General features: G+C 35.0%; 1 protein-coding gene across 5 annotated transcripts in view; it reads right to left on the reverse strand.

Annotated features, from left to right (window-relative positions):
* Positions 1-26,718, reverse strand: part of STK3 (serine/threonine kinase 3) — a 498,339-nt gene that overhangs the window by 335,148 nt on the left and 136,473 nt on the right. For all 5 annotated transcript variants that reach the window (XM_031947034.1, XM_031947032.1, XM_031947033.1 and 2 more), the window contains 2 exons: positions 1,820-1,984; positions 392-559 (listed from right to left, as the gene is read on the reverse strand). In XM_031947034.1, the coding sequence (XP_031802894.1) occupies positions 392-559; positions 1,820-1,984 (333 nt within the window). The remainder of the gene's footprint in view (positions 1-391; positions 560-1,819; positions 1,985-26,718) is intronic.

The following is a 26,718-nucleotide window of genomic DNA, read 5'->3' on the forward strand; positions in this document are numbered from 1 at the left end:
AGGGCAGATGAGAGGTGAAGGAACATAGCCAAGGAAAGGCACTAATAATATTTCCTTACATATTATTATTAAAGTAGTTTCTATTTTTTTCCAAAAAGATTTCTCTTGATTTTGTGGGTTTTTTTGTTTTTTGTTTTTTGTTTTTTTTAATAAGGCAACTGGGATTAAGCAACTTGCCCAGGGTCACACAGCTAAGAAGTATTACGAATCTGAGGACAGATTTGAACCCAGATCCTTCTTACTCCAGGGCCAGTGCTTTATCTACTAAGCCATGTCGCTATTCCTCCAAGAAGATTTCTAATTAAGAGTAATTTATTCCTTCTTCTCAGAAACATATTACAAAACTATAGCATATAACATTAACATTTTACCAAGAAAGCAATCATCTTACCCTCATTGGATGTATATCAGCATAAGGTGGCTTTCCTTCAGCCATTTCTATTGATGTGATACCAAGGGACCAGATGTCTGCCACACAATTATAGCCAATTTCTTGTATTACTTCAGGGGCCATCCAAAATGGAGTTCCAATAACAGTATTGCGTTTGGCCATTGTATCCTGTAAGAGCATTATATAAAAATGATTGGAATTTAAACAGCACAAGCACAATAATATGTAGCCAAGCACATTTATTTAACTGCCATAACTTATGTCTGAAGTTAACCATTCATTGTACTGATCTTTACAACTATGTCAGAACATAAGATTGGGAGTCAAAGGAGACTTTTGAGGTCATCTCCTCCAAACCCTCATTTTACAGATAAGTAAACCAAGACCCACAGAGGTAAAGTCATTTGCTCAAGGGCAAACAAACAGTAAGAGCAAAATCCAAATACTAATTCTAACTCTGAAGCCAGTGTTCTTTTTGTATCTTCTAATGATAACTTTAAATGGGCCTCTCCACATATGTGATTGTTGTAAAAAGTTCTGCTACATTATAACCTTAAAAATGATTACAGTAAAACAATAACAAAGGTTATGGAAATGACAGTCATATGTGGCTCTTTTCTGGAGAATTTAAGCAACTGAATGACAACAGTGTCATCTCTACCAAGTATAGCTTTCCTAACATGGATTGGAGGGGGGGCAAGGGAGAGGGAAGGTTTGGGAGAGGGATTTGGGAGGGGGAGAAAGAAAAAAGAACAAAGCAAATAAGAGAGTTAACAGAGTTAGTTGTTAGTGAATTTTGAGGTGATTTAATCTAATCTCCTATCCAATTCATGAATCATGTCTAGAATAGCCACAAAAACAGGTCAGGAGAGCCTCTCTCCCCCTGAACACTTTTAATGACAAAAAATTTACTGTACTTTAGGTGAAAGAGCTTTAATTATTTTTTTAAAAAATCATTTTTTAATTAAACTGAAAACTATCTCCATAGATCTTCTGCTTTTCAATAAAACTGCCTAATGGTGTTCCAAAAATTAAGTCTAATAACTCTTTAAATGGCAACTTTTAAATATTTGAAAATAATTATCATATCCTTTGTAACACTTACTTTATCTCTTTCAGATGAAGCAAGGGGCAAGTGATATAGTAAAAAGAAGACTGAATTGGCAGTCAAGAAAGCTGGGTTTAAAATTCAGCTATGATACTATCAGCTTGACCAAGATTTAATTATTTAATCATTTTGAGTCACAGTCTGTTTGTAAAATGAAAATAACTACTTACATTTCATGCCTCAAAAATTTATAGAAATATGGGTTATTGTCATAATGTCAGTATAAAATGTTTTATTTCAACCATTTCTAGAGATATGATGCCCCAATACAAAATATTGTGTGTAAACATGTATTTTTCCAAAGTTCCTATCATACTTACTGTTAATTGTCCAGCTACTCCAAAATCCGCTAATTTTGCATGCCCTTCTGTATTGAGGAGAATGTTTCCTGCCTTTATATCTCGATGTATTTTTCTCATGAAGTGCAAATATTCAAGTCCTTTCAAAGTGGATTTAAGAATAGTTGCAATTTCATCTTCAATTAACTGAAAACAAATAAAAATAGGATTTAATCTTTTATGTTGAAAATAATATTAACTACAAAACCAAAGGAAAAAAAAAACTTATTAAAGAACTTTATATAGATTTTTATTTTAATGATGAAGAATATGGGGAGAAAAAACAAATTATCCCCAAACCTTTGCTTTTCCCTTACTATTCTCTTAATCTTCATTTTCTCATTCTACACTTTTCCATGAAAAAGACGGTTAATCTGTTGTTTTTTTTTTAAAGCAAGCAGAAGGGGCAGCTAAGTGATGCAGTGGATAGAGCACCAGCCCTGAAGTCAAGAGGACCTGAGTTCAAATGTGGCCTCAGACACTTAACACTTCCTAGCTATATGACTCTGGGCAAATCACTGAACCCAAATTGCCTCAACAACAACAAAAAAGCAAGCATAATAAATAACATATCATAAAATTACTCTTAAGTGTCCTGTTCACCTATTATCTAATACAAAAGGTACCCATAATGGAACTTTTCCCAACTTAAGTATAGCTTTTAATGAGCTTATATTTTTCTTTATCCCCTTTGTTGTCTATCATATTCCTTTTCTGTAGTCAACAAGGCATAATGGAAAAGCAGAACAGTATGTTTTTATTAAAAAAAATTTTTTTAAAGTAAATCGGGATCATCAGATTACTGTGTTCCTGTGCTCCTGAAAAAAAGTATGAAGATTTCATGCAGAAGCTGTTGTTCCTGCTCCCCATCATCTATTATTGAGAAAACTCCTATATCTTACTCTAGGGAATAGATAGAGATGAAAGGTCCTGTTTTGAGTAGGAGTCATGATGGAGAAAGACATGGTTTTAATATTTTAAAAAGATAGCAATGTAATTAGTATATAACAATTTAGAGGTTTGGTTTGGGGATTTTTATGTTCTAGGTTGAATATAAAGTTTATAACACTTATCTATTTGCAATTCCACAAACCAATTTATATAAGACAACTATTCAATAAGGTCTAGTTCTCAGAAGATACTCAAAGTTGATTTCCCATGTGCAAATATTTCCCAACCTGCTTCCCATCTAATTACATAGAGAGGCTTGGTGAGCTTACTTCCAGAAAAGAGTATCTAGGAGACTACTGTTTTGTACTGTTAGGGAGCTTTCTTGGTTAGCTATGGGGTCAGAAAAGTCCATGACTTTCATGAGCTAGACAGAATTGAGTTTCATACAAAGGGATCAGTATGCTTCTGTATTAGTCCATTTCTGTTTTTTTGTAAAGATACCAAATAATAGTTGAAAAATATTTATATTCTATTCCATTTTAATTCAGGAATCACCAGTGATCTATAATAGTTAACTACTCTAAAATTCTGTTCAGGGCCTTTGAAATAATTACATATAGTTTTAGAAGTTCTCTAGGGTTACCTGTGGCTCCCTCTCTCTTTTGTTTGTGGAGGAGTGTCTTGAGGTCTCTGTTTCTCCTATCTACTATTACCTTTTTTTGAGGATTGAAAGGTATGCCAGTAGTGTGTAAAATCTTATACTGTGCACAAAAGTGTGCAAAATGTTTAGAAGTATATGCAAGTCCATTATTTGTTTTAATTGCTTGTGGCACACCTATAACTGCAAAAGCTTGCAATTGCAAAAGGAATTCAGTGACCATGAGGGCTGTCTATTTTGCTGCTGGTATTGCAAAAGTAAATCCTGAAAAGGTGTCTACTACAAAATGGATAAAAGACAGACAACCAAAAGATTTATAATGGGTTACATCCATTTGCCAAATTTCACTGGGTCTCAAACCATGAGAATTCTTCCCTGGAAGGAGCATAGGACGGTGGAAAGGAAGGCAAGTTGTACAGCCTTTTACTATGCTCCTAGCTTCCTCTTTTGTTATACCAAATTGCAGATGTAAAGTTCGAGCAGCCTGATGATATTTAGAATGAGATTCTTGGGCAGTCTGAAATAAAGGAGTATTGGCTAACATGGCTAGAAGGCTATCTACCTTTGAATTTCCATTTAAAAATAGGACCTGGAAGTGCACTATGAGAGTGGACATGCAAGATATAAATCTTACCTGGATGCTTTCTCACTTGCTCTTGAAGTTCCTTAAAGAGCTGATATATATTAGAAACTACAAATTTTATTTGGGCTGTGGCAATTCTTTGTACCACACCTACTAAATAACCTGAAGCAGTTATTATATTTACATCTCCTGGATAGTAAGTAAGAGCTAGCATGATTGCATACAATTCATTCTGCTGAATGGACTGAAAAGGAGTTCTGACTACTCTCTTTATAGTTAAGTCACAAGAGTATACAGCACTAATGTTATGTTTAGCATCTGTAAAGATAGTTGGTCCTTTAAGATGAATCTTAGAAACCTTTTCTTCAAAAATTCACTGCCAATTATGTAATAGCTGGGTCATCTTTAATGGAGATCCATGTGTAAAACTTGGAGCTGTGGCCAATAAAATTTGTCACTCTGGGATGGTTTCACAACATGCATTAATTTATGTATTGGTATAAAAGGTGAATATCTTGTCAGGTCTTAGCCCATATAATTGTACTACTCACTTAATGGCTTTTAATAAAATTCTAGACACAAGCATTGGGTAAGAAGTAAGGCTTTGTTCTGGTTGTGTTGGGAGGTTCACCCACTCTATCACACTGTGTCCTTGATGAAGGACCGCTTTGGGTGCTTCTCTTGTAGCAAAACTGATATTTATCATCCTCTTTTTTTTTTTGGTGTTCTCACCTCTTTTCCTGAAAAGTCAGGGAGAGCATGACCACCTGTGTTTTAAAACAAAAGAAAGTAGGAGATGTAGAGAGCAGAACTTTGGAGAAGTATACTTGAAACAAGTATACTTAACTCAGTGGAATTGATGAGATGATTGTTCTCTAGTTCACATATATACTTATACATGGTGATGTAATGCTTCTCTAAGTTGATACATAATCAGTATGCTGTAATGATGTAATTCAATAAGGTATATAAGGGCTAAATTTAGAAGTTCTCTAGGATTACCTAGATGAAGTCCTTGATAAAGAACTGCTATGGGTGCCTCTTCTGTAGCAAAAACTGATATTTCCAAGGGTTTTTTTTAATAACTCTTTCAACCACATTGGATAATGCCAGTTCAGCTTCTCTCAGCTCAAGCTTCTTTTATAAGCTGGCCTGGTAAGTTTAAAGCAGTGTCTCCCCTTAAAATGTCATATAATGGTTGTAATTGATAGAAAGTTAAGCCTAACACTGGACACATACATTGGATATCTCCTATCAATTTCTGAAAGTCATTTAAGGTATTCAACTTCTCTGTTCTTAAAGGATGTTTTTGTACTGTAAGCACCTTAGGGTATAGTTCATATCCTAAATATTGAAAAGGAGCATGTCTTTGAATTTTTTTCTGGAGCTATGTGCAATTTGTAGTTCCTTAGTGTTTCTATGGTCTTTTGTAGACATGCTTCTAACATTTGCTCCTCAGGTACACACCCCAAAATATCATCCATGTAATGTAACAACATAACTTTTGGAAATGCTTTTCTTACTGGAGTAAGAGCAGCAGCAACATATATTTGACTCATAGTAGGGCTATTTTTCATTCCCTGTGGCAAAACTGTCCATTTTTATCTTTTATAAGGCTCAGCTAAATTAACACTGGATACAAAAAGGCAAATCTTTTCATATCCTCCTTATCTAGAGGGATAGAATAGAAACAATCCTTAATGTCTATAATCCAAAGAGGCCATTCTTTAGGTTTGAGTGGATATGGAAGTCCAGGCTAAAGAGTTCCCACAGTTTTCATCTGTTCATTTACTCTTCTTAAATCAGTCAACATCCTCCATTTTCTAGGAGGATTTGTTGTATTTACAACAAATACAAGGGAATACCAAGCACTTGGAGAAGGTTGTAAGTGTCCTTGGTCAAGTTGCTCTTCTACTATATCTAATAAGGCCTGAATTTTTTCACTTGTTAAGGGCCACTGTTCTACTCACACTAGTGTATCAGTTTTCCATTGAATGGAAAGAGGTGAGAGTACAGGCAGGACTTCAACAGCAGCCCTTTGTCAATCTACATTTTGATGCCCAATGGAAGCCTCTGTTGCATTTTGAACATATGGCTTTGGGACTTGTTCTCCCACCCTGCCTTCTCTGCCAACATTGAGCTTTCAGATGCCCTACTTTACTACATTGAAAGCATTGATGAGTCTCTCTGGAAGTCTCTTGCCAAAAGGGATCCTGTTTTCCCATGTTCAGATCTTGAGAAGTCTGCATCATAGCCTGGGTATAAAAAAGTATTTGTGCCCACTGTGGCACAGTGTCTTATGATCTCCTCTAAAGGAGCATGCTTGTGTAGTCCTAGTATATTTTTTCTTCATATCTCATTAGCATTTTCTCTAGCAAGTTGTTTTATCATTATTCCTGTTGCTGCATTTTCACCAATAGTTCGGATGAAAGCTGTCTACAGACGTCCCACAAAATCAGCAAAGGATTCATTTGGACTTTGCACTATTTTTGTGAAGGTTTCCTCTCTATCTTGTCTTCTTGGGAAGGTGCCCCATGCTTTGATAGCAGCAGCAGCAATTTTCTCATATGCTTCTATAGGGTAATTAATCTGTGCTAAAGTGTCTGCATAAAGACCTAAATCTGCTAGCTGATCAAAGGTGCTGATATATTAACTACAGGTTGCCTATTTCATTGGGCTTGTATTCTACAGAGTTCATTATATTCAGAAAGCCACAACAAGTTTTTTCCAGGTTCTAAACATGTCTTTGCTATAGATTTCCAATCATTAGGGGTTAAAGCTTCAAAAGCCAAATTCTCTAATATCATCCTAACGTAAGACGATGTAGAACCATAAAGAATCTTTAGAAGTTCAGTACTCAGACATGATCAATCAGCCGAGAAGCAATCTGATGAAGCCACAGGTAACCCTAGAGAACTTCTAAATTTAGCCCTTATATATCTTATTATAATTACATCATTACAGCATACTGATTATGTATGAACTTAGAGAAACATCTCATCACCATGATAATTACAAAGTATATATGTGAACTAGAAAACAATCATCTCACCAATTCCATTGAGTTAACATCTTGTTTCAAGTATGCTTGTTTCAAGTATACTTCTCTCCAAAGTTCCGCCCTCTACATATGGTATCTCTATATTTCCATGTATGTTCACATGTTTGTATTTTCAATCCTTTTTTTTAGTTCATAAAATACTGTTTCATGTGATTCCTTTTTCTCCCCACTGTTTTCTCTATGTTTGTATATTCCACAATCCAATTATTAAGAATAGGAAATTTTAACTTCTCATTTCTTCTTCAGTGTACTTTTCTCCTACCCTTTCTTCTAATAAGATCATCAAAACAGAACTACCTCTAGGCCCTATCTTTAACTTATGTACTTCCCTTTATGACCCTTGAAAATATCAGAATTCTAAAAAGATATATCTTTCATTAAAATATGAGCACTTTATACCCTTTGATCAGCAGTGTCTCTACTAGGTTTGTATCCTAAAGAGATCATTAAAAAAAGGGGGGAAAGGACCCACATATACAAAATTGTTTGTAATAGCCCTTTTTGTAGTGGCAAAGAATTGGAAACTGAGTGGATGTTCAGCAGTTGAGAAATGGCTGAATAAGTTATGGTATATGAATGTTATGGAATAGTATTGTTCTATAAAAAACAATCAGCAGGATGATTTCAGCAAAACCTGGAGAGACTTACATGAACTTATGCTAAGTGAAGTAAGTAGAACCAAGAGAACACTGTACACAGCAACAACAGGATTATGTGATGATCAACTCTGATGGACTTGGCTCTTTTCAACAATGAAGTGATTCAAGACAATTTCAATGGATTTTGATGGAGAGAGCCATCTGTATCCATTAAGAGGACCATGGGGACTGAATATGGATCACAACATAATTTTTTCACCTTTTTTGTTGTTATTTGCTTGTTTTTCTTATTTTTCCCTTTCTGATCTGATTTTTCTTTTGCAGTATGATAAATGTCGAAATGTATCTAGAAGAATTATACATGTTTAATGTATATTGGATTTCTTAGTGTCTAGGGGAGGAAGAGGGAAGAAAGGAGGGAGAAAAATTTGGAACGCAAGATTTTGCAAGAATGAATGTTGAAAAAATCTCTACATGTATTTTGAAAATAAAGCTATTATTATACCCAGAAAAAGAACTCTGGGAGATGACTAAAAACCATTACATTGAATTCCCAATCCCTATATTTATGCACACCTGCATTTTTGATTTCCTTCACAAGCTAATTGTACAATATTTCAGAGTCTGATTCTTTTTGTACAGCAAAATAATGTTTTGGTCATGTATACTTATTATGTATCTAAGTTATATTTTAATATATTTAACATCTACTGGTCATCCTGCCATTTAGGGGAGGGGGTGGGGGGGGGGTAAGAGGTGAAAAATTGGAACAAGAGGTTTGGTAATTGTTAATGCTGTAAAGTTACCCATGTATATATCCTGTAAATAAAAGGCTATTAAATAAAAAAAAAAAGAAAAGAAAGCTATTATTAATATGTATATAAGCACTCTACATTGTTTAGCCATTTCCTTTATTTTTCTTTATTTCTCCTGACTAATGTGTTTGTGTTTCAAAAATTCTATCTAGCTCTATCAAAGATACCTGAAAGTCTGCTATTCCACTATTATTTCCCTGAAAGATTATATTCACTCAGTTTTACAGGATACTCTTGTTTGTAAGCTTTTCTCTTTTGCCTTTTAGGATATAATATGCTAAGATTTTTTTTTTCCCTACTCAATAGAATTTACTACCAAGTCTTATGTGATCCTAGTTGTGTCTTATTTTTTAATACTTGAACTCTTATTCTGGTACTGCAATCTTCAGGTCTGAAGCACCTCAAGTCAGAGTACTACAGCATTTTGGTTTCCAGAGATGTCCCAGTCAAATCTCTTTTGGCTTCTCAATTCATATTCAGAGAAATGAATATTTCTGAATACTCCCAACAAACTTCCCCAACCAAGTATACCATTTGCCCCAGCCTACCTGAAGCAGAATAATGAAGGCTTTCGGATATTTACGAAATGCCTCTCCTAAAAGAACTAGCAAGGTTCCAGGTTGTTTCCAACTGTGTTCGGGCTAATTTCTCAAGGAAAACTACTTTTCTAGTGCCCACAGCCTTCTGACTATCTTTTTATGCAGTCCTGGACTGAATGAAGGAGTTTACTATTGTTTCTCTCAGGCCTTCCTGATCACTTTTAAACCTGATGTCCTTTTTAACAGTTATAAACTATCTGGCTATCTATCTATACCAAGATTCACCCAAGGGACTCCATGAATATTTATAAAACACTACCTACAGATGTGACTCTCTATATCTTACCCTTTCTTTTGTTTTAATTGAAGCAGGCATATACCAGTGGTTAAATCCATTACCATGGGAGGAATCACACAGGCAAGTTGTAATATCACACAAGCAAGTAGTTACATAAACAATATGAATAAACAAAATACTATATAAAAATTTCTATGAGTCCCAGAAGGAAGGTGTAAAAAATAACTATCAATTCACAACCACACATACACCTCCTTCAGCAACCAAGAAATAGTCCAAAAGCAATCAACGTCCATCATTTCAAGTATCAGGGAATCCAATGATTCCTGCAGGTTTTAAAGTACTGCATCAGTCTTATGTCTCAGGGAATCCAATGATTCCTGCAGGTTTTGAAGTCCTGCATCAGTCTTATTGAGAATTATTTTTGATGTTCATGTGTACACAAAAGGTTAACTGCCAGGTTCCTTCAGTGGTGGGCACAGTTAGCAATGGAACCACCCGATGCCTCCCAGGTCCTGTCCTTTGCCTGGAGGGCCTTCCCCACCTTTGTCCCTCTCCAATATACAAGGCAGACATGCTCGCTGGCACCCATCAGGTTTCTTCTCTATCTGTGGAGATACAAGCAAACCCTCTCCCCCAAGCTGTTAACCCATCTGGTCCCCTCCCATTCACCACTTTCTGAGTCTCTCCACACCACCTGGCAATCATCTAAAGATAGTGGAGCTGCTCGTACTGAACATTGCCCTTCCTGCGGGTTATAAAACCTGTCTGCTAGAGCCAGTGCATCTCCATCAAAAATCAAAAACAATTTTTAATACTTAAAGTTAAATTTAGAAGTTTTTTAGGATTATCTGTGGCTCCTCCTCTCTTTTATTTTTAGAGGAGTGTCTTAATCCTGGATTCTGTTGTTGGGAGTCAAAATCTGGATAAATATCACCAAATTGCATTTCAGGAGTGTGTATCAATAGGCCTGAATTTTTTCACTGATTAAGGAACACTATTCCACCCACACCAGTAATTTTCACTGAATTAAAACAAGTGAGAGTGCTGGCAGGCCTTCTACAGCAGCCCTGCCTAAAAAACCGAAGTACTTAATTGTTTCCTAACTATTGTAAGATGCCTCTTCCCCATAGATTTATGGGGATCCTTTTTTTTTTTTTTTTAACACTAAAAAAGGAGCAAAATTCCCTGCTCCATCTCCAAACCTTCACCCCAAAGGGGGCAGCACTAAGTTCAGCTGCTGTAATCTTTGGCCAATGAAATCAGTAAAATGCTAAAAAAAAAAAAAAAAAAAAAAAGCTTCCTTAGCTCTCTGTCCCAGGTGCTGTATTCTCCACGGCTACAGGTACCAACCCTCTGCTTGTTTTTTTCCTCATACTTCCGGGTTTGACAACCCAAGTTAAACTTTCCTTATTTTAAAACTTGTAGGATTCCTCAAAACCAATTTTACTCCATTATATTCAGTTAGTTGTTCTTCCACTAAGTTCCACATCTTTGGCTCCAAACTCTCCTTCTTACAAAGCCACAGAGATGTGCACTCCAGAGCATCTGAGAACCTAGTGATCTGCTTCTGAGTTACCAACAAACCTTGCTTCTAACCTAACTAAGTATGCTTCATACTTCCCTTGGAAGGGAGGCTCATTTCTTAGTATTTGTCTCATTTCAGTTGAAAAACAAAAGTGACTAGACTAGCCCTTACCAATTCTTCTTGCTTGCCTTTTTCTATACTTACCCTTCCAGGTTGGGTCATGGGGACTTCTCCACTGAACTTCAAAAGCATGAACTGATTAGTATAGAACCTCACCTAGAGCCCTACGTTGGGCACCAAATGTTGTATTCTGCTTTCTAGAGCCCCCAAGCTGGGGTGACAAAACATACCATTGCTTTCTACAACCTCCATGCCAGGGTGATTAAAATATACCTTCCTTGTGGAGAAGTTATGAGGCAGGACTCCTGACGATGGTGGGAAAATGGAATCCACTTATTTCAAGGACTTTCCCCCCTTTATATAATGTAAAAAAAGCAACACTGTGCACGTGGGACCACAAACAACTTGCTATTTTATGTAGTTTGCCACCTGATATCACTCTGCTTCAATCTCAATACAGGTTGTCATTGGCCCCTGACTTCTCAGAAGGCCGAGAGCCCTTAGGGAAGATGGGGAGCCGAACCAGACATTGTTAGCTGGTTCCCTCTGGGCTGAAGGGTCTTATATCTTACACAGAGCTTCCCCACTGATTGTGACCCTCTACATACAGAAATACAGACCTAAATAACAAGCAATATTGAGTAAGTTGAACAAATATAATAAAAATGACAATACTGCCTAAATAAATTTATTCATTCAACAACTATCAATAAAACTAAAAAAGTCATATTTTATATAACTAGGAAAAAAGAATGAAAGGCTTATGGCACAACAAAAGGTCAAGAATCTCAAGGATATGTCCTAGCTGTGTGACCCTGGACAAGTCACTTAGCCCCAAATGCCTCAGCAAAAAAAAAATTTCAAGGGTAATCATGGAAATGTAGGAAGGAAGAGGATCTATTAGTACCAGATCTCAAAAAGAATTACAAAGAATTAATTACTAAAATGAAAGCAGTAGAGGGGAAGAGAGAGAAAGAGAGAGAGATTGATAGACAGACACAGATACTGAGAGACAGAGACAGAGAGAGAGACAGAGACAGAGATGATTAAAACAAATGAGGTCACAACACACAAAAGTACAAAAACACATTAACAATGTTTGATGAATCCAAAGACTGGAAGAAGTTAATGAAAGATCTCACTATTTGACTAAAACCACTAGGAAAAGTGAATAGCAGTTTGGCACAAATTTGGTTTATACCTCACACCATGTCAACACAACCTCCAAATGAAAGTATGATGTAAAAATAAAAAGTCACATCATAAATTAGTGACAGGTGTCACTTCTGTGTACAAGTATCATTAAGAAAATGTCCCGCCTTATATCTACTCTTAATCGCCACATTATCTTATGCCTGCAACATGTTCCCCTCACAGACCAGGCCCTAACTGCACAGCAAACAGAAAGCAATTACTTAGTGTCTAGGAGAGGGAGAGGGAAGAAAGGAGGGAGAAAAATTTGGAACTCAAGATTCTTCAAGAATGAATGTTGAAAAAAAATCTTTACATGTATTTTGAAAATAAAAAGCTATTATTAAAATATATATAATAAGCACTTTACATTGTTTAGCCATTTCCTTTATTTTTCTTTATTTCTCCTGACTAATGTGTTTGTGTTTCAAACATTCTACCTAGCTTTCAGACTTAAAGAAAAGGTAAAAATTCATAATGAAACAAATCATAAAGAAGGATCATGAAAAGATGTTTATCTAAAAGTTTTTGCATAAACAAATCTAATATAGCAAATTTTAGAAGAGAATTTATTTAGGAGGAAAAATCTTCAACAGATTTCACTGATAAAAATATCACTTTCAAGATATACAAGGAAGTGATTTAAATTTGTAAGACTAAAGGCCCCTTCTCAATATAATGTGGAAAAGATATGAATAAAGTCTTCAAAGAAAGAAAAATAAACTATGAAAAACCATATAAAGGCTCTACATCACTAAGATTTAACCTTTATCTATACAAACTAGCAAAAAGGAAAATGATAAATGTTGGAAGGGATACCAAAAGACATGTACACTAATACACTGTTGGTAGAATTATGAAAGAGTCCAGCTATTCTGTAAAGTAATTTGGAACTCTGTTTAGAAAGTTTCCAAATTGTCCATACTTTTGGCTTAGCTATACTACTCCTATGACTCTTTTTCTTATGTAACCCAATTATGAGATAGTTAAATTCCACTATCTTCATTTCTTTCCTGGTGTATTTCCTTGTCTTTCTACTTCCCTGCTCTAATCTAACTTTCATGCCATCAGAATAATCATCAGATACAAATCTAGTAATATCAAGCCTTCTCAAAATTTTTCAGCAACTCTCTATTTCTTACCCAGTAAAAATCAAATGCTTGGCTAAAATTCAAAATCCTTCATAATATGATACTGTTTCATTATGGAGTCTTTTCAAATATGATTTATGCTTCTTCCCATGTATATTCTATATGTTAACTGAACCATAAGCTATGTTATCACCAGAAAATAACCGGTTTTCTATATCATGGTTCATGCCTTTCCTTATTCTTAGAATGAATTTGCTTTCCCCCATGAATTACTGAATTTCTATTTACCTCCACTTAAATGCCATTTCTTCCCAAAAGTCACACACATGTGAATATTTACTTATTTAAAAGCTATAGACATGTTCTCCTATGTTGATAGTTATATATATTACAAACATCAAACATTGATTTTCATTAATTTATTTATTTTTGCTGGGGTATTTGGGTTAAGTGATTTGCCCAGGGCCATACAGCTAGGAAGTATTAAGTGTCTAAGATCACATTTGAATTCAGGTCCTCCTGACTTCAGGGCTGGCACTCTCCACTGTACCATGTAGCTGTCCCCAAACATTGAAATTTTAAAATGATGAAGTAAAGATTAAATAATTTTTGTTCCTAGAGTTGGAATTTTTAAAAGTTCCTAATTCCTATACTTTAGGAATATCACTTAAGATTATCATTCTAGGACAGACTGAGGGGAAAGACTTCAGGCACGAACAATGAGGAGGCTATTTCAATAGTTCAGGCAAGAAGAGATAAGGGCCTGAAGTAGGATTATAGTTATGGGATAGAAAGAAATCAAATATAAGAATTATGGAAAGAGAAACAATATGATATATATTCAGTGAGAGCAAGGGAGAGTAAATAGTTAAGAATAAAAACAAGATTGCACCAAAGATAACAACCTGAGTGGCTTAAATGTTATTGATATCCTTAGCAAAAATGGAGTTCACAAGATAGATCATTGTGTAATGAGAGGTAATTTAATAAGATATATATATACATGTGTGTGTATATATATATATATATATACCCTAAACCAGGGGTCCTCAAACTACGGCCCACAGGCCAGATGCAGCAACTGAGGACGTTTATCCCCCCTCACCCAGGGCTATGAAGTTTCTTTATTTAAAGGCCCACCAAAGTTTTTGTTTTTACTATAGTCCGGCCCTTCAACAGTCTGAGGGACAGTGAACTGGCCCCCTATTTAAAAAGTTTGAGGACCCCTGCCCTAAACTATTCATGTCTGCTCAGACAGCATGACTCATTCTGTCCCACTCAAAATGAAAAGAGAGTGAAAGAGAGCTCTTACTCACAAATCACTGCTCTGGTGTCAAAGTCTTCCTTATGAGGAGCACCTACTACAGCCATGAAATTATTTGGGGGACCAAAAGTGGTTATACAAAAGAAGCGTTTTCCCAATGGGACATACAAAGCTGTTGCTGTGGGTAGATATCTAAATAAATATTAAGTTATAACTGTCCTGAAGAGACAACTTTAGGGGCAAAATGGGGAAGGGGGAAGACTAAGAGTCTATACAGGAAGCAGAAAGGGTGAGAGAATCCTGGATGATAAAACTATCTGGATTGTGATGGAGACAAGTCTGATGACTGGTCACCTAAGAAGTGATAGAATTTATTCTACCTTCCCATATTCCAACTGGTTAATCACACATTCTTGAGGTCAAGTCATGGCTCTCAAAGAAAACACAGAACCCATTGTAGAGCTGACTCTCCTAGAGCACTTGACTAATATGTTATTTACATAAAGGTAAGTGACTAAATATTTTATATTTGTATGACTTATCTTTTCAACAAGATTATAATCTCCTTGCAGACACCACATTTTAAGTTTCTTCTGTCCCTACCTAAAACCTAATATAATGTTAAGTATATAAAAAGGATTTAATAAGTACTGGTTAAACCAAAATGAGATGGTGGGGCAAAAACTTGCAAATTTGTACACAGGGAATGTACACAGGATAATGATGATGTTTGTGTAATTGAAATGGAAAACATATGCAACAGAAAGAAAGATAAGCAGAGAATTTGGTAGAGGAGGACCTATTAGTTTTTTGTATTTGATATTTAGATTTTTCTGCTCAGAGAGCTACTATGAACCACCCTACAATGGCTTAAATGGTCATTCCAGCAAGAACACAACAAAGTTATTAATTGTAGAACGATTTAATATAGCATATAATAAGTACTTAATTTTTTTTATTCATTATATCCAAAGTAGCTCCATCTAAAGAGAAGTTAACAAGAAAGAAAACAGTAGTTTATCTGATAAACATACAAGGCTTGAACTAAGAAAGATGAGAGTCAACAAATCCATCTGACAATTTGAAGGAAGAAGCAACAAAATATGATGACTGACAACGTGAAAGTAAATAAAAATCAACAAGTAGTTTGTGCAGTTCCAAGAGCCAAGATGACAACTTAGAAGTAGTTTTTCGTTCATTATACTTAAGATTGTACTTTTAACACACAGAACAATAAAATGGAAATATATATAACCAAAATTCAATATTAACTTGTTATATTCACAAAGTCACCTGTATGAGTCTATCTATAAGCAACTGCTTTAAAACCAATTCTTTTGCTTTAGTTTCAAACAGAAATAGAATAGATTCACAACCATAGATTCTCTACTTACAATTACTTCAGATAAAGAGGGAGAGAGAGGGAGAGAGAAGGAGAGGAAGAGGGAAAGAGAAGGAGAAAGGGAGAGAGACGGAAAGAGAGGGAGAGCGCACAAACCTAGGACTTGTCATTAAAATATAAAGGAGGCCAAGTCACATAAAATTTTATGTATCAAAAAAGGTCTCACAGATCATCCAGGGTATTTGTGACAAAAGTGGATAGAACACCGAGTCTGGAGTCAGATAATGTATTGAAATCTAGTCTCAGATACTTCCTAGCCATGGGACTTTAGGAAAGTCACTTAAAACCACTGTTTGACTCAGTTTCCTCATTTGTAAATTGGGGACAATAGCACTTATTTCCCAGGATTGTTGTGAGGATCAAATAAGATAGCTGTAAAGGGCTTAGCACAATGCCTGGAATATAGCGAGCATTACATAAATATTAGCTGCTGTTATTATTATTATCATTAACACTATCTAATCTAGACACTGTCCAAATTAGGAATATTATCTACAATAAACCCAACAAGGGATCAGTTGCTTACAAAAAGCCTTGCTTCCATGTCCTGATCAATTATATTGATCTAACTAGAATTCCTTAATTCTGGATTTTACCTATTTTGATTGCTCTTAAGACTTGGTGATACCCACTTGCTATGCTGACCCAGCATTTCAGACTCTTGTTTGATCCTAATTACGGTAAAATACTGACTTTTTTCTTAATATATTGGCTTTCACATCTGTCTGGTTCTGGACATTTGGAATCAATAAAGCCACTACACCCAGCTCATTGATTGTGGACTTTGGCACAGAATTGGTTTTCTCTCTTAGTTCTGGACAAGTTGCCCTTGTTCAATGGGCATCAATCCCTTATAAAGACAATATCTTTTTACACCTTTTCACCCACCTCCTGTCTTCTTCAAAACTTAGCACATGGCAAACAGGGAGAGAGCAAGCAACATCAACAAAATTAGGCATTCCAGAAGAAATTAGGAAAGAAACTGCCACTCCCAAGGGTATTGGGAAAAAATGACCTGACAGCCCAATAGGCAAAAAATCTTCTTAGGGGTAGCTAAATGACAAGATGATAAGGGCAAAAGAAGAGTAAAGGGGGAAAAAAGGCATATACTCCAGACATGCACACTCTCTGCACTGCTCTGATCAAACTGAATTTGTATTTTCATTGAGAAAGATACGTTCAGAGTGAACAGAGACAAAAAGTTCACAGTAGTCAAAGAGTATTTATTAATTGCATACTATGTTCCAGGAACTGTGTTAAGTTCTAGGGATATAAGGTAAAAACACAATTTCTACTAATAATGAGGTCACAGACCAAAGTGGGAGACAACATACAAACAACTATGTTGATACAAAATATTTACACAGTAGATGAATATATAAATGAAAGATAATTTCAGAAGGAATCTTAAAATCAAGGAAGCAAGTGATGAAGGGACGAGGAGGGAAAATATTCCAGACACAGAGATGGCCATGATAAAGACATGGAATTTTAGGAGATAGAGTAGCATGTGCAAGGGGAAAGTAGCAAAAAGGAAGATATTGCTGAATCATAAAGTGAGGAAAGTTTAAGAATGGAAAATATATAATGTAAATAATAATAATAATAATTTTTAGAAAGTGTTATGCATAATGCACTCCTGAATCAATAATTTCATCATTTCAAGGGAACTCAGGGCCTTCTAATTTAATTCTTACCTCAAAGAATACCCTCTACAAAACACTCAAAACAAATAGCCATCTAGCATTTGCTTGAAGACTTCTGATCAACCCTCTACTTCCCAAGTTCATTTGTGTACAGCTTTTAAAAAGTTTGGCTTAAAAAAAAATTTAATAAGGAGGGTAAAGGGACAGCCTGTAGGACAAATTTCATCCTTCTTCCATAAAACTTTCTTCTAAGTGCTTGAAAATGGCTATCAAATTGCTTCCCTCCATCATCACCACAAGAAGTCTTCTCTTCCCCAAGCTAAAGTTCCCAATTCTCTAATCATTCAACGTAAGGCATTAAGACACCATATAGTCAAACAAGAACTGCAACAACAACAAAATTAAGGCTTAGAAAATTCCACAGGGACTGAACTGGCATTTACCTTATGAAATTTATGTGAAAATAAGATTAATGTATAAAATAATAATATTTTAAAAGATGTTCTTCAGTAATATTTCAACTACTTTGAAAAGTTTATAGACAAAATAGGAATGGCAGAATAGGAAGAGACCTGGAAGCCAGCTCCTCTACTCTGACCCCACAACTTAGAAGAATATCATACCAAACAGCAATCAGAAATCAAAGAAGAAACCACAGTGGGTCATTTTTCATCACAAGATCACAAGTACAACGAAGTGACCAAGGCAAGAACTGTAAAATAAGGATAAGTCTGAATCTCTGATCCAGTTCATCAGAAAAGGAAAAGGTCTACAAGTCTTCTAAATAATGAATGAAGATCTTGAAATAAGCATCTGTATGCAAGTTTAAGTCGATAGAAACAAAAAAGGTTCTGAGGGACAGAGGAAGGGATTCACTTTTATTTGCACCAAAAAAAGGAGAGTAGAATTTGGTAAAGAAACACAACTCAATAGAGAAATAGGAATATACAGTAAAAGAAGAAAGGCCATAAGAGAAAGAATAGATTTAGAGAAGTAGTTAAAAACAAAAACAAAAAATTATCAGAGGCAATCAACAAAGGATTTAAAAAAGAAAGAAAGAAAAAGTAAAAAAACCTATGAGGCAGCATGAATAAAAGAAAGGGAAAGATATAAGAAAACAGCATAAAGGAAATGTATAATTATTAATCTTTAACTGAAGGTAAAAGGGATAAAAGTCACCAGAATTCAAGAACATAGCATAACAGATTGTGCTATACAACAATATGCTGTTATAAGAAGCATATCTGAAACAAGGATTCACAGTTAAAATAAGGGGTTGCAGCAAAAAAAAGTGACTTAGCTGAACTAAAAATAAAATGAGACTCATAAACAAGATCTCAGATAAGGGAAAAGCAAAAATAAACTTACTTAAAAGAAATAAATGGAAAACTACATTTTGCTGTGCAATAAAGATTACTTTCAATAAATGTTCAGTGGGGGAAAAAAATAAACATTATGAATCAAATAATAATCCTAAAAAATTAGTGTAATAATTATAGAAATTACACATAATTTCATGCAAAATAATGACAAAACAACATTTATCCCCAAATCTGAAGAATATAATTAATGCTGTCTTTATGGGACAATGTCTACCTCTAAATACTTTTATATGAGAAAGTGAGAGAATGTGAGACAGAGACAGAGACAGAGACAGAGACAGAGAAAGAGACAGAGAGAGAGGAATAATAAATTAAAAAAGAAAACTAGGAAAACATGAAATTCTAGTGAACACCAAACTAGAAATCCTGAAAATCAAGAAAGCAATTAATAAAAATGAAAACTAAAAAAAAAGAAAAATTAATTACTAAAACTAGGAACTTTTTTTAAAAAAAATAATAAAAAACATAAGGCACTAATTTGATTAAAAAGAAGAAGCTAGAAAACTAAATTACTGGTATCAAAAAATGAAAAAAGGGGGAGTTCTTAAACAAATAAATTAGATATATAAGTTATCATTTAAAACTATGTGGTCCACCAGGTTTTGGGATAAGAATTCACTATTTGACAAAAACTGCTGGGAAAATTGGAAACTAGTATGGCAGAAAGTAGGCATAGACCCACACCTAACACTGTATACCAAGATCAGGTCAAAATAGGCTCATGATCTAGACAATAAAGAATGCCATTATAAACAAATTAGAAGAATATAGGATACTTTACCTCTCAGATTTGTGGAGGAGGAAGGAATTTGTGACCAAAAAAGAATTAGAGATCATTATTGCTCATAAAATAGATAATTTTGATTATATTAAGTTAAAAAGTTTTTGTACAAATAAAACTAATGCAGACAAGATTAGAAGGGAAGCAATAAACTGGGAAAACATTTTTACATCCAAAGGTTCTGATAAAGGCCTCATTTCTAAACTATATAGAGAATTGATTCAAATTTATAACAGTTCAAGCCATTCTCCAATTGATAAGTGGTCAAAGGATATGAACAGACAATTTTCAGATGAAGAAATTGAAACTATTTGTAGTCACATGAAAAGGTGCTCCAAGTCATTATTGATCAGAGAAATGAAAATTAAGAGAACTCTGAGATACCACTACACGCCTGTCAGATTGGCTAAGACAACAGGAAACGATAATGACCAGTGTTGGAGAGGATATGGGAAAACTGGGGCACTGATACATTGTCGCTGGAACTATGAACAGATCTAGCCATTCTGGAGAACAGTTTAGAAGTACGCTCACAAAGTTATCAGACTGTGCATACTCTTTGATCCAGCAGTGTTTCTACTGGGCTTGTATCCCAAAGAGATTTTAAAGGAGGGAAAAGGATCCACATGTGCAAAAATGTCTGTGGCAGCCCTTTCTGTAGTGGCAAGAAACTGGAAATTGAATGGATGCCCATCAATTGGAGAATGGTTGGGGAAATTGTGGTATATGAATGTTATGGAATATTATTGTTCTGTAAGAAACGACCAGGATGATTTCAGAGAGGCCTGGAGAGACCTACATGAACTGATAAGTGAAATGAGCAGAATCAGGAGATCACTATACACAGCAACAACAAGACTATACAACGATCAATTCTGGATGTGGCTCTCTTCAACATTGACATGATTCAAAACAGTTCCACTTGTTCAGTGATGAAGAGAGCCATCTATACCCAGAAAGAGAGCCATAGGAACAGAGTGTGGAACACAACATAGCATTCTCACTCTCTCTGTTATTATTTGCTTTCATTTTGTTTTCTTTCTCAGTTTTTCTTTTTCTTCCTTCTTCATCTGATTTTTCTTGTACAGCAAGATAACTGTATGAATATGTATACACATATTGGATTTAATGTGTATTTTAACATATTTATAACATATATTGGACTACCTGCCAGTTAGGGGGAGGGATGGGGGGAAGGAGGGGAAATTTTGGAACAAAAAGGTTTTGCATGGATCAATGTTGGAAAAATCACCCATGCATATGTTTTTTTAAATAAAAAGCTTTAATAATTGATTAGCAGAGCCAAGATGGCTGAGAAGGCACATGCAACTTTCTAAATTCCTCTCATCCCCTTAACCAACTATTTAATTCAGCCTCAAAAATAACTCTTCACTGCTTAAATTCATGAATATTAGAAGCACACAACTTACCAGCAGAAGATAATCAGGAAGATCGCCAGGAAAGGTTTGTCCTGAGGGGTCAGGAACAGACTAGCGCAGGCAGCAAGAGGCTAGCGTCCTGAGCAGACCAGGGGCAGGGGTGATCTCTGTGGCTAGAGAAGTTATAGAGACGACTCTGCTATAGGCTAACTGCTCTGACTTGATTACAAAGCAATAAACTGGCAGAGAAATTTAGGAAGCCTAAAACAGAGGGTAGTTTAAAAAATGCCAGAACCTAAGGAGATCTGGCTATAACCACTCAAACCCAGAAGTGACTCAGGCAGACCGTAACAGCCCAGAAGCCACATCCAGCAGTTCAGGGCTTTTGCAGGGGCAGTTACAAATCTGCACAGCAGGGGGGCACAGCCCGGGGAAGCCCCTAATCTGCACAGAGCAGGGCTCGGCCTGGAACAATAGAACTTCCCCAGCAGGACTGTGCTTCCTGGGGAAGAAACACTTCTGATCCCTGCAGGACCATTCACTGCTCAGTTGCTAATACCCACAGCCCCAGGGCAGGATTTGGCTTGGGGCAGTGAAACTCTCACTGCTCAGTGTCTAGCCCCAGGGCAGTCATTATCCCACACAGCTGGGATTCTTTTCAGGGCACTTTCCCAGTGAGGAACTCTTTCCCAGAGCACTCCAGTACCTAGCTGATTTTTGTAGCCAGCTGGCAAGACAGCCTATCACTATTCTGAAGAGGAAGCTGGTAACCTCCTGGCCCTGAAGGCAGACCCTACAGGCTTTAAAAAATGATTTAAAAAATCAAAAGGACGATTGATAGTTTCTATACAGAAAGAGAGCAGCTTTTCAACCCCAAAGAGACTAACAGTCTCCAGACAACTGTTGGTCCCCAATACAAAAGGCTCTCCTAGAAGAGACTATTAAAAACCTTAAAAAAGAACTAAAAGAAAAATGGGGAAAGGAAAGAGAAGTTATGCAAGAGAGCAACAACTTGCTGAAATATGAATTGGAAAAAGAAAATAACTCACTAAAAAAGAAATGGAAAAAAACTCCATAGAGCAAAACAACTCATTTAAAAACTAACATTGAACATATACAAAAAGAAGTTAAAAAAGCTAATGAAGAAAATAACTCACTAAAAATCAGAACTGAACACTTAGAAATGACTGATTCATTGAGACATCAAGAATCAGTCAAGCAAAACCAAAAAAATGAAAGACTGGAAAAAATTGTCAATACTTACTTGGAAAAACAACAGACCTGGAAAATAGATCTAGGAGAGATAACCTGAGGATCATTGGACGGCCCGAAAATTATGATGAAAAAAAGAGCCTCGATACTATTTTACAGGAAATCATCAAAGAGAACTGACCAGTAGTAATAGAACCGGAAGGTAAAATAGGTGTTGAAAGAATTCATCAAATACCTTCTGAAAAAGATCCTAAAATAAAGGCCCCAAGGAATATTGTGGCCAAATTTCAGAATTTTCAGACTAAAGAAAAAATATTACAAGCAGCCAGGAAAAAACAATTTAAATATCGAGGTGCCACAATATGGGTCATTCAAGATCTGGCTGCCTCAACATTAAAGGATCAAAGGGCCTGGAATCTGATATTCTGAAAGGCAAAAGAACTTGGAATGCAGCCAAGAATAAACTACCGAGCTAAGCTGAGCATTTTTTCCCATGGAAGAAGATGGACATTTAATGAAACAGAGGAATTCCATTTGTTTTTAAGGAAAAAACCAGACTTAAACAAAAAATTTGATTTCCAATCACAGGACTCAAGTAGAAAAACGTAAAAGGAAGTCTTGAGAACTGTATTTCTGTTGTGGATATACATAAAAACCACATGTATAATTTGATTTTACTGATATAACATTAAAAAGGGAAGTAGAAATAGAAAGGGGATAGTGTTAGAAAAAAGGAAAAAGGGGAGATAAAAAGAGGGAAACTACATGTGATGATGATGCAAAGGAAACCTATCATATCTGAGGGAACTTAGAGAGGGGAAAGAACACTGTGTGAATCCTACTCTCATCAGAGTTGGCTTGAAGAGGAAATAATTAACATATTTGTTTTACAGAGAATCTTCTTTCACCTCATTAAAAAGTGGGAGAGGAAAAGGGAAAAAGAGTAATAAGGGAAGGGTACAAGAAAGGGGAAGGGATTCAAAGGGAGGAGGGAGGGATCCTAAAAAGGGAGAGCTGTGTGACGCAAGGGGGATCAATAAGTTTAATACTAGGGAAGGGGGGAAGGAGGGCAAGAAAAAGAAAATCATAATCTGGGGATATTAGGATGGCAGGAAATACAGAATTAGTAATTTTAACCGTAAATGTGAATGGTATGAACTCCCCCATAAAGCGGAGGCGGATAGCAGCCTGGATCAAAAATCAGAACCCTGAAATATGTTATTTACAGGAAACACATTTGAAACAGGGAGACACATACAGAGTAAAGGGAAAAGGCTGGAGCAGAATCTATTATGCTCCAGGTGAAGTTAAAAAAGCAGGGGTAGCCATCCTTATCTCAGATCAAGCAAAAGCAAAAATTGATCTAATTAAAAGAGATAAGAAAGGAAACTAAATCTTGCTAAAGGGTACTATAGACAATGAAGCAATATCAATATTAAAAATGTATGCACCAAATGGTATAGCATCTAACTTCCTAAAGGAGATGTTAAGAGAGTTGAAAGAAGAAATAGACAGCAAAACTATAATAGTGGGAGATCTCAATCTTGCACTCTCAGAATTAGATAAATCAAATCACAAAACAAATAAGAAAGAAATTAAAGAGATAAATAGAATATTAGAAAAATTAGGTATGATAGATCTTTGGAGAAAACTGAATGGTTACAGAAAGGAGTATACTTTCTTCTCAGTAGTTCATGGAACCTACACAAAAACTGACCATACATTAAGACATAAAGACCTCAAAATTAATTACAAGAAGGCAGAAATAGTAAATGCTTTCTTTTCAGATCACAATGCAATAAAAACTACATTCAACAAAAAGTTAGGGGTAAATAGACCAAAAAGTAATTGAAAACTAAATAATCTCATCTTAAAGAATGATTGGGTGAAACAGCAAATTATAGACACAATTAATAATTTCAATCAAGATAATGACAACAATGAGACATCATACCAAAATTTGTGGGATGCAGCCAAAGCAGTAATAAGGGGAAATTTTCTATCCTTAGAGGCTTACTTGAATAATAAAATAGAGAAAGAGAAGATCAATGAATTGGGCTTGCAACTTAAAAAACTAGAAAAAGACCAAATTAAAAACCCCCAATCAATTATTAAACTTGAAATTCTAAAATTAAAAGGAGAAATGAATAATATTGAAAGTAAAAATAACTATTGAACTAATAAATAAAAAGATAAATAAATAAATAAATAAAATAAGAGTTGGTTTTATGAAAAAACCAATAAAATTGATAAAACTTTGGTAAATTTGATTAGAAAAAGGAGAGAGGAAAATCAAATTAGTAGTCTTACAAATGAAAAGGGAGAACTTTCCACCAATGAAGAGGAAATTAAAGAAATAAGGAGTTACTTTGCCCAACTTTATGCCAATAAATTTGATAACCTAAGTGAAATGGATGACTACCTCCAAAAATATAGGCTTCCCAGATTAACAGAGGAGGAAGTAAATTGCTTAACTAGTCCCATTTCAGAAAAAGAAATAGAACAACCTATTAATCAACTCCCTAAAAAAATCCCCAGGACCAGATGGATTTATATGTGAATTCTACCAAACATTTAAAGAACAATTAGTAGTGCTTTGTAAACTATTTGAAAAAAATAGGGAATGAAGGAATCCCACTAAATTCCTTTTATGACACAGACATGGTACTAATACCTAAACCAGGTAGGTTGAAAACAGAGAAAGAAAATTATAGACCAATCTCCCTAGTGAATATTGATGCTAAAATCTTAAATAAGATATTAGTAAAAAGACTACAGAAAATCATCCCCAGGATAATACACCATGATCAAGTAGGATTTATACCAGGACTGATTCAATATTAGGAAAACTATCAGTATAATTGGCCATATTAATAACCAAATTAACAAAAACCATATGATCATCTCATTAGATGCAGAAGAAGCATTTGATAAAATCCAATATCCATTCCTATTAAAAACACTTGAGAGTATAGGAATAAATGGACTTTTCCTTAAAATAATCAATAGCAGCTATTTAAAACCATCAGTAAGCACCATATGTAATGGGAACAAACTGCAACCATTCCCAATAAGAACAGGATTGAAACAAGGTTGCCCACTATCGCCGTTACTATTTAATATTGTATTAGAAATTTCTAATTTCTAATACAATTAGAAATTGTATTAGATTTGGCAATAAGAGTTGAGAAAGAGATAAAAGGAATAAGAATAGGCAATGAGGAAACCAAATTATCACTCTTTGCTGATGATATGATGGTGTACTTAGAGAACCCCAGAGATTCTACTAAAAAATTATTAAAAACAATCCACTCCTTTAGCAAAGTTGCAGGATACAAAATAAACCCACAAAAGTCATCAGCATTCTTATATATCACTAACAAAACCCAAGTTAGAGTTACAAAGAGAAATTCCATTTAAAGTAACTACTGATTGTATAAAAGATTTAGGAATCTATCTGCCGAGGGAAAATCAGAAACTTTATGAGCAAAACTACAAAACACTTTCCACACAAATTAAGTCTAATCTAACCAACTGGAAAAATATTAAATGCTCTTGGATTGGGCAAGCAAATATAATAAAGATGACAATACTACCTAAACTAATCTATTTATTTAGTGCTATACCAATCAGACTCCCAAAAAACTATTTTGATGACCTAGAAAAAATAACAACAAAGTTAATGTGGAAAAACAAAAGGTCAAGAATTTCAAGGGAATTAATGAAAAAAAAAAAATCAAATGAAGGTGGCCTAGCTGTACCAGATCTAAAATTATATTATAAAGCAGCAGTTACTAAAACCATCTGATATTGGCTAAGAAATAGACTACTTGATCAATGGAACAGATTAGGTTCAAAGGACAAAAGAGCCAATAACTTTAATAATCTAGTGTTTGACAAACCCAAAGACCCCAGTTTTTGGGATAAGAACGCATTATTTGACAAAAACTGCTAGGATAATTGGAAATTAGTATGGCAGAAACTAGGCATTGACCCACACTTAACACCGTACACCAAAATAAGATCAAAATGGGTTCATGACCTATGCATAAAGAATAAGATTATAAATAAATTGGAAGAGCATAGGATAGTTTACCTCTTAGACCTGTGGAAGAAGAAGGAATTTATGACCAAAGAAGAACTAGAGATCACTATTGACTACAAAATAGAAAATTTTGATTATATCAAATTGAAAGGTTTTTGTACAAACAAAACTAATGCAGGCAAGATTAGAAGGGAAGCAATAAACTGGGAAAATATTTTTACAGTTGAAGGTTCTGATAAAGACCTCATTTCTAAAATATATAGAGAATTGACTCAAATGCAATTAATAAATGGTCAAAGGATATGAACAGACAATTCTCAGATGAAGAAATTGAAACTATTTCTAGCCATATGAAAATATGCTCCAAATCATTATTAATCAGAGAAATGCAAATTA

The sequence above is a fragment of the Sarcophilus harrisii genome, chromosome 1 (assembly GCF_902635505.1).
Source record: "Sarcophilus harrisii chromosome 1, mSarHar1.11, whole genome shotgun sequence".
Classification (NCBI taxonomy): domain Eukaryota; kingdom Metazoa; phylum Chordata; class Mammalia; order Dasyuromorphia; family Dasyuridae; genus Sarcophilus; species Sarcophilus harrisii.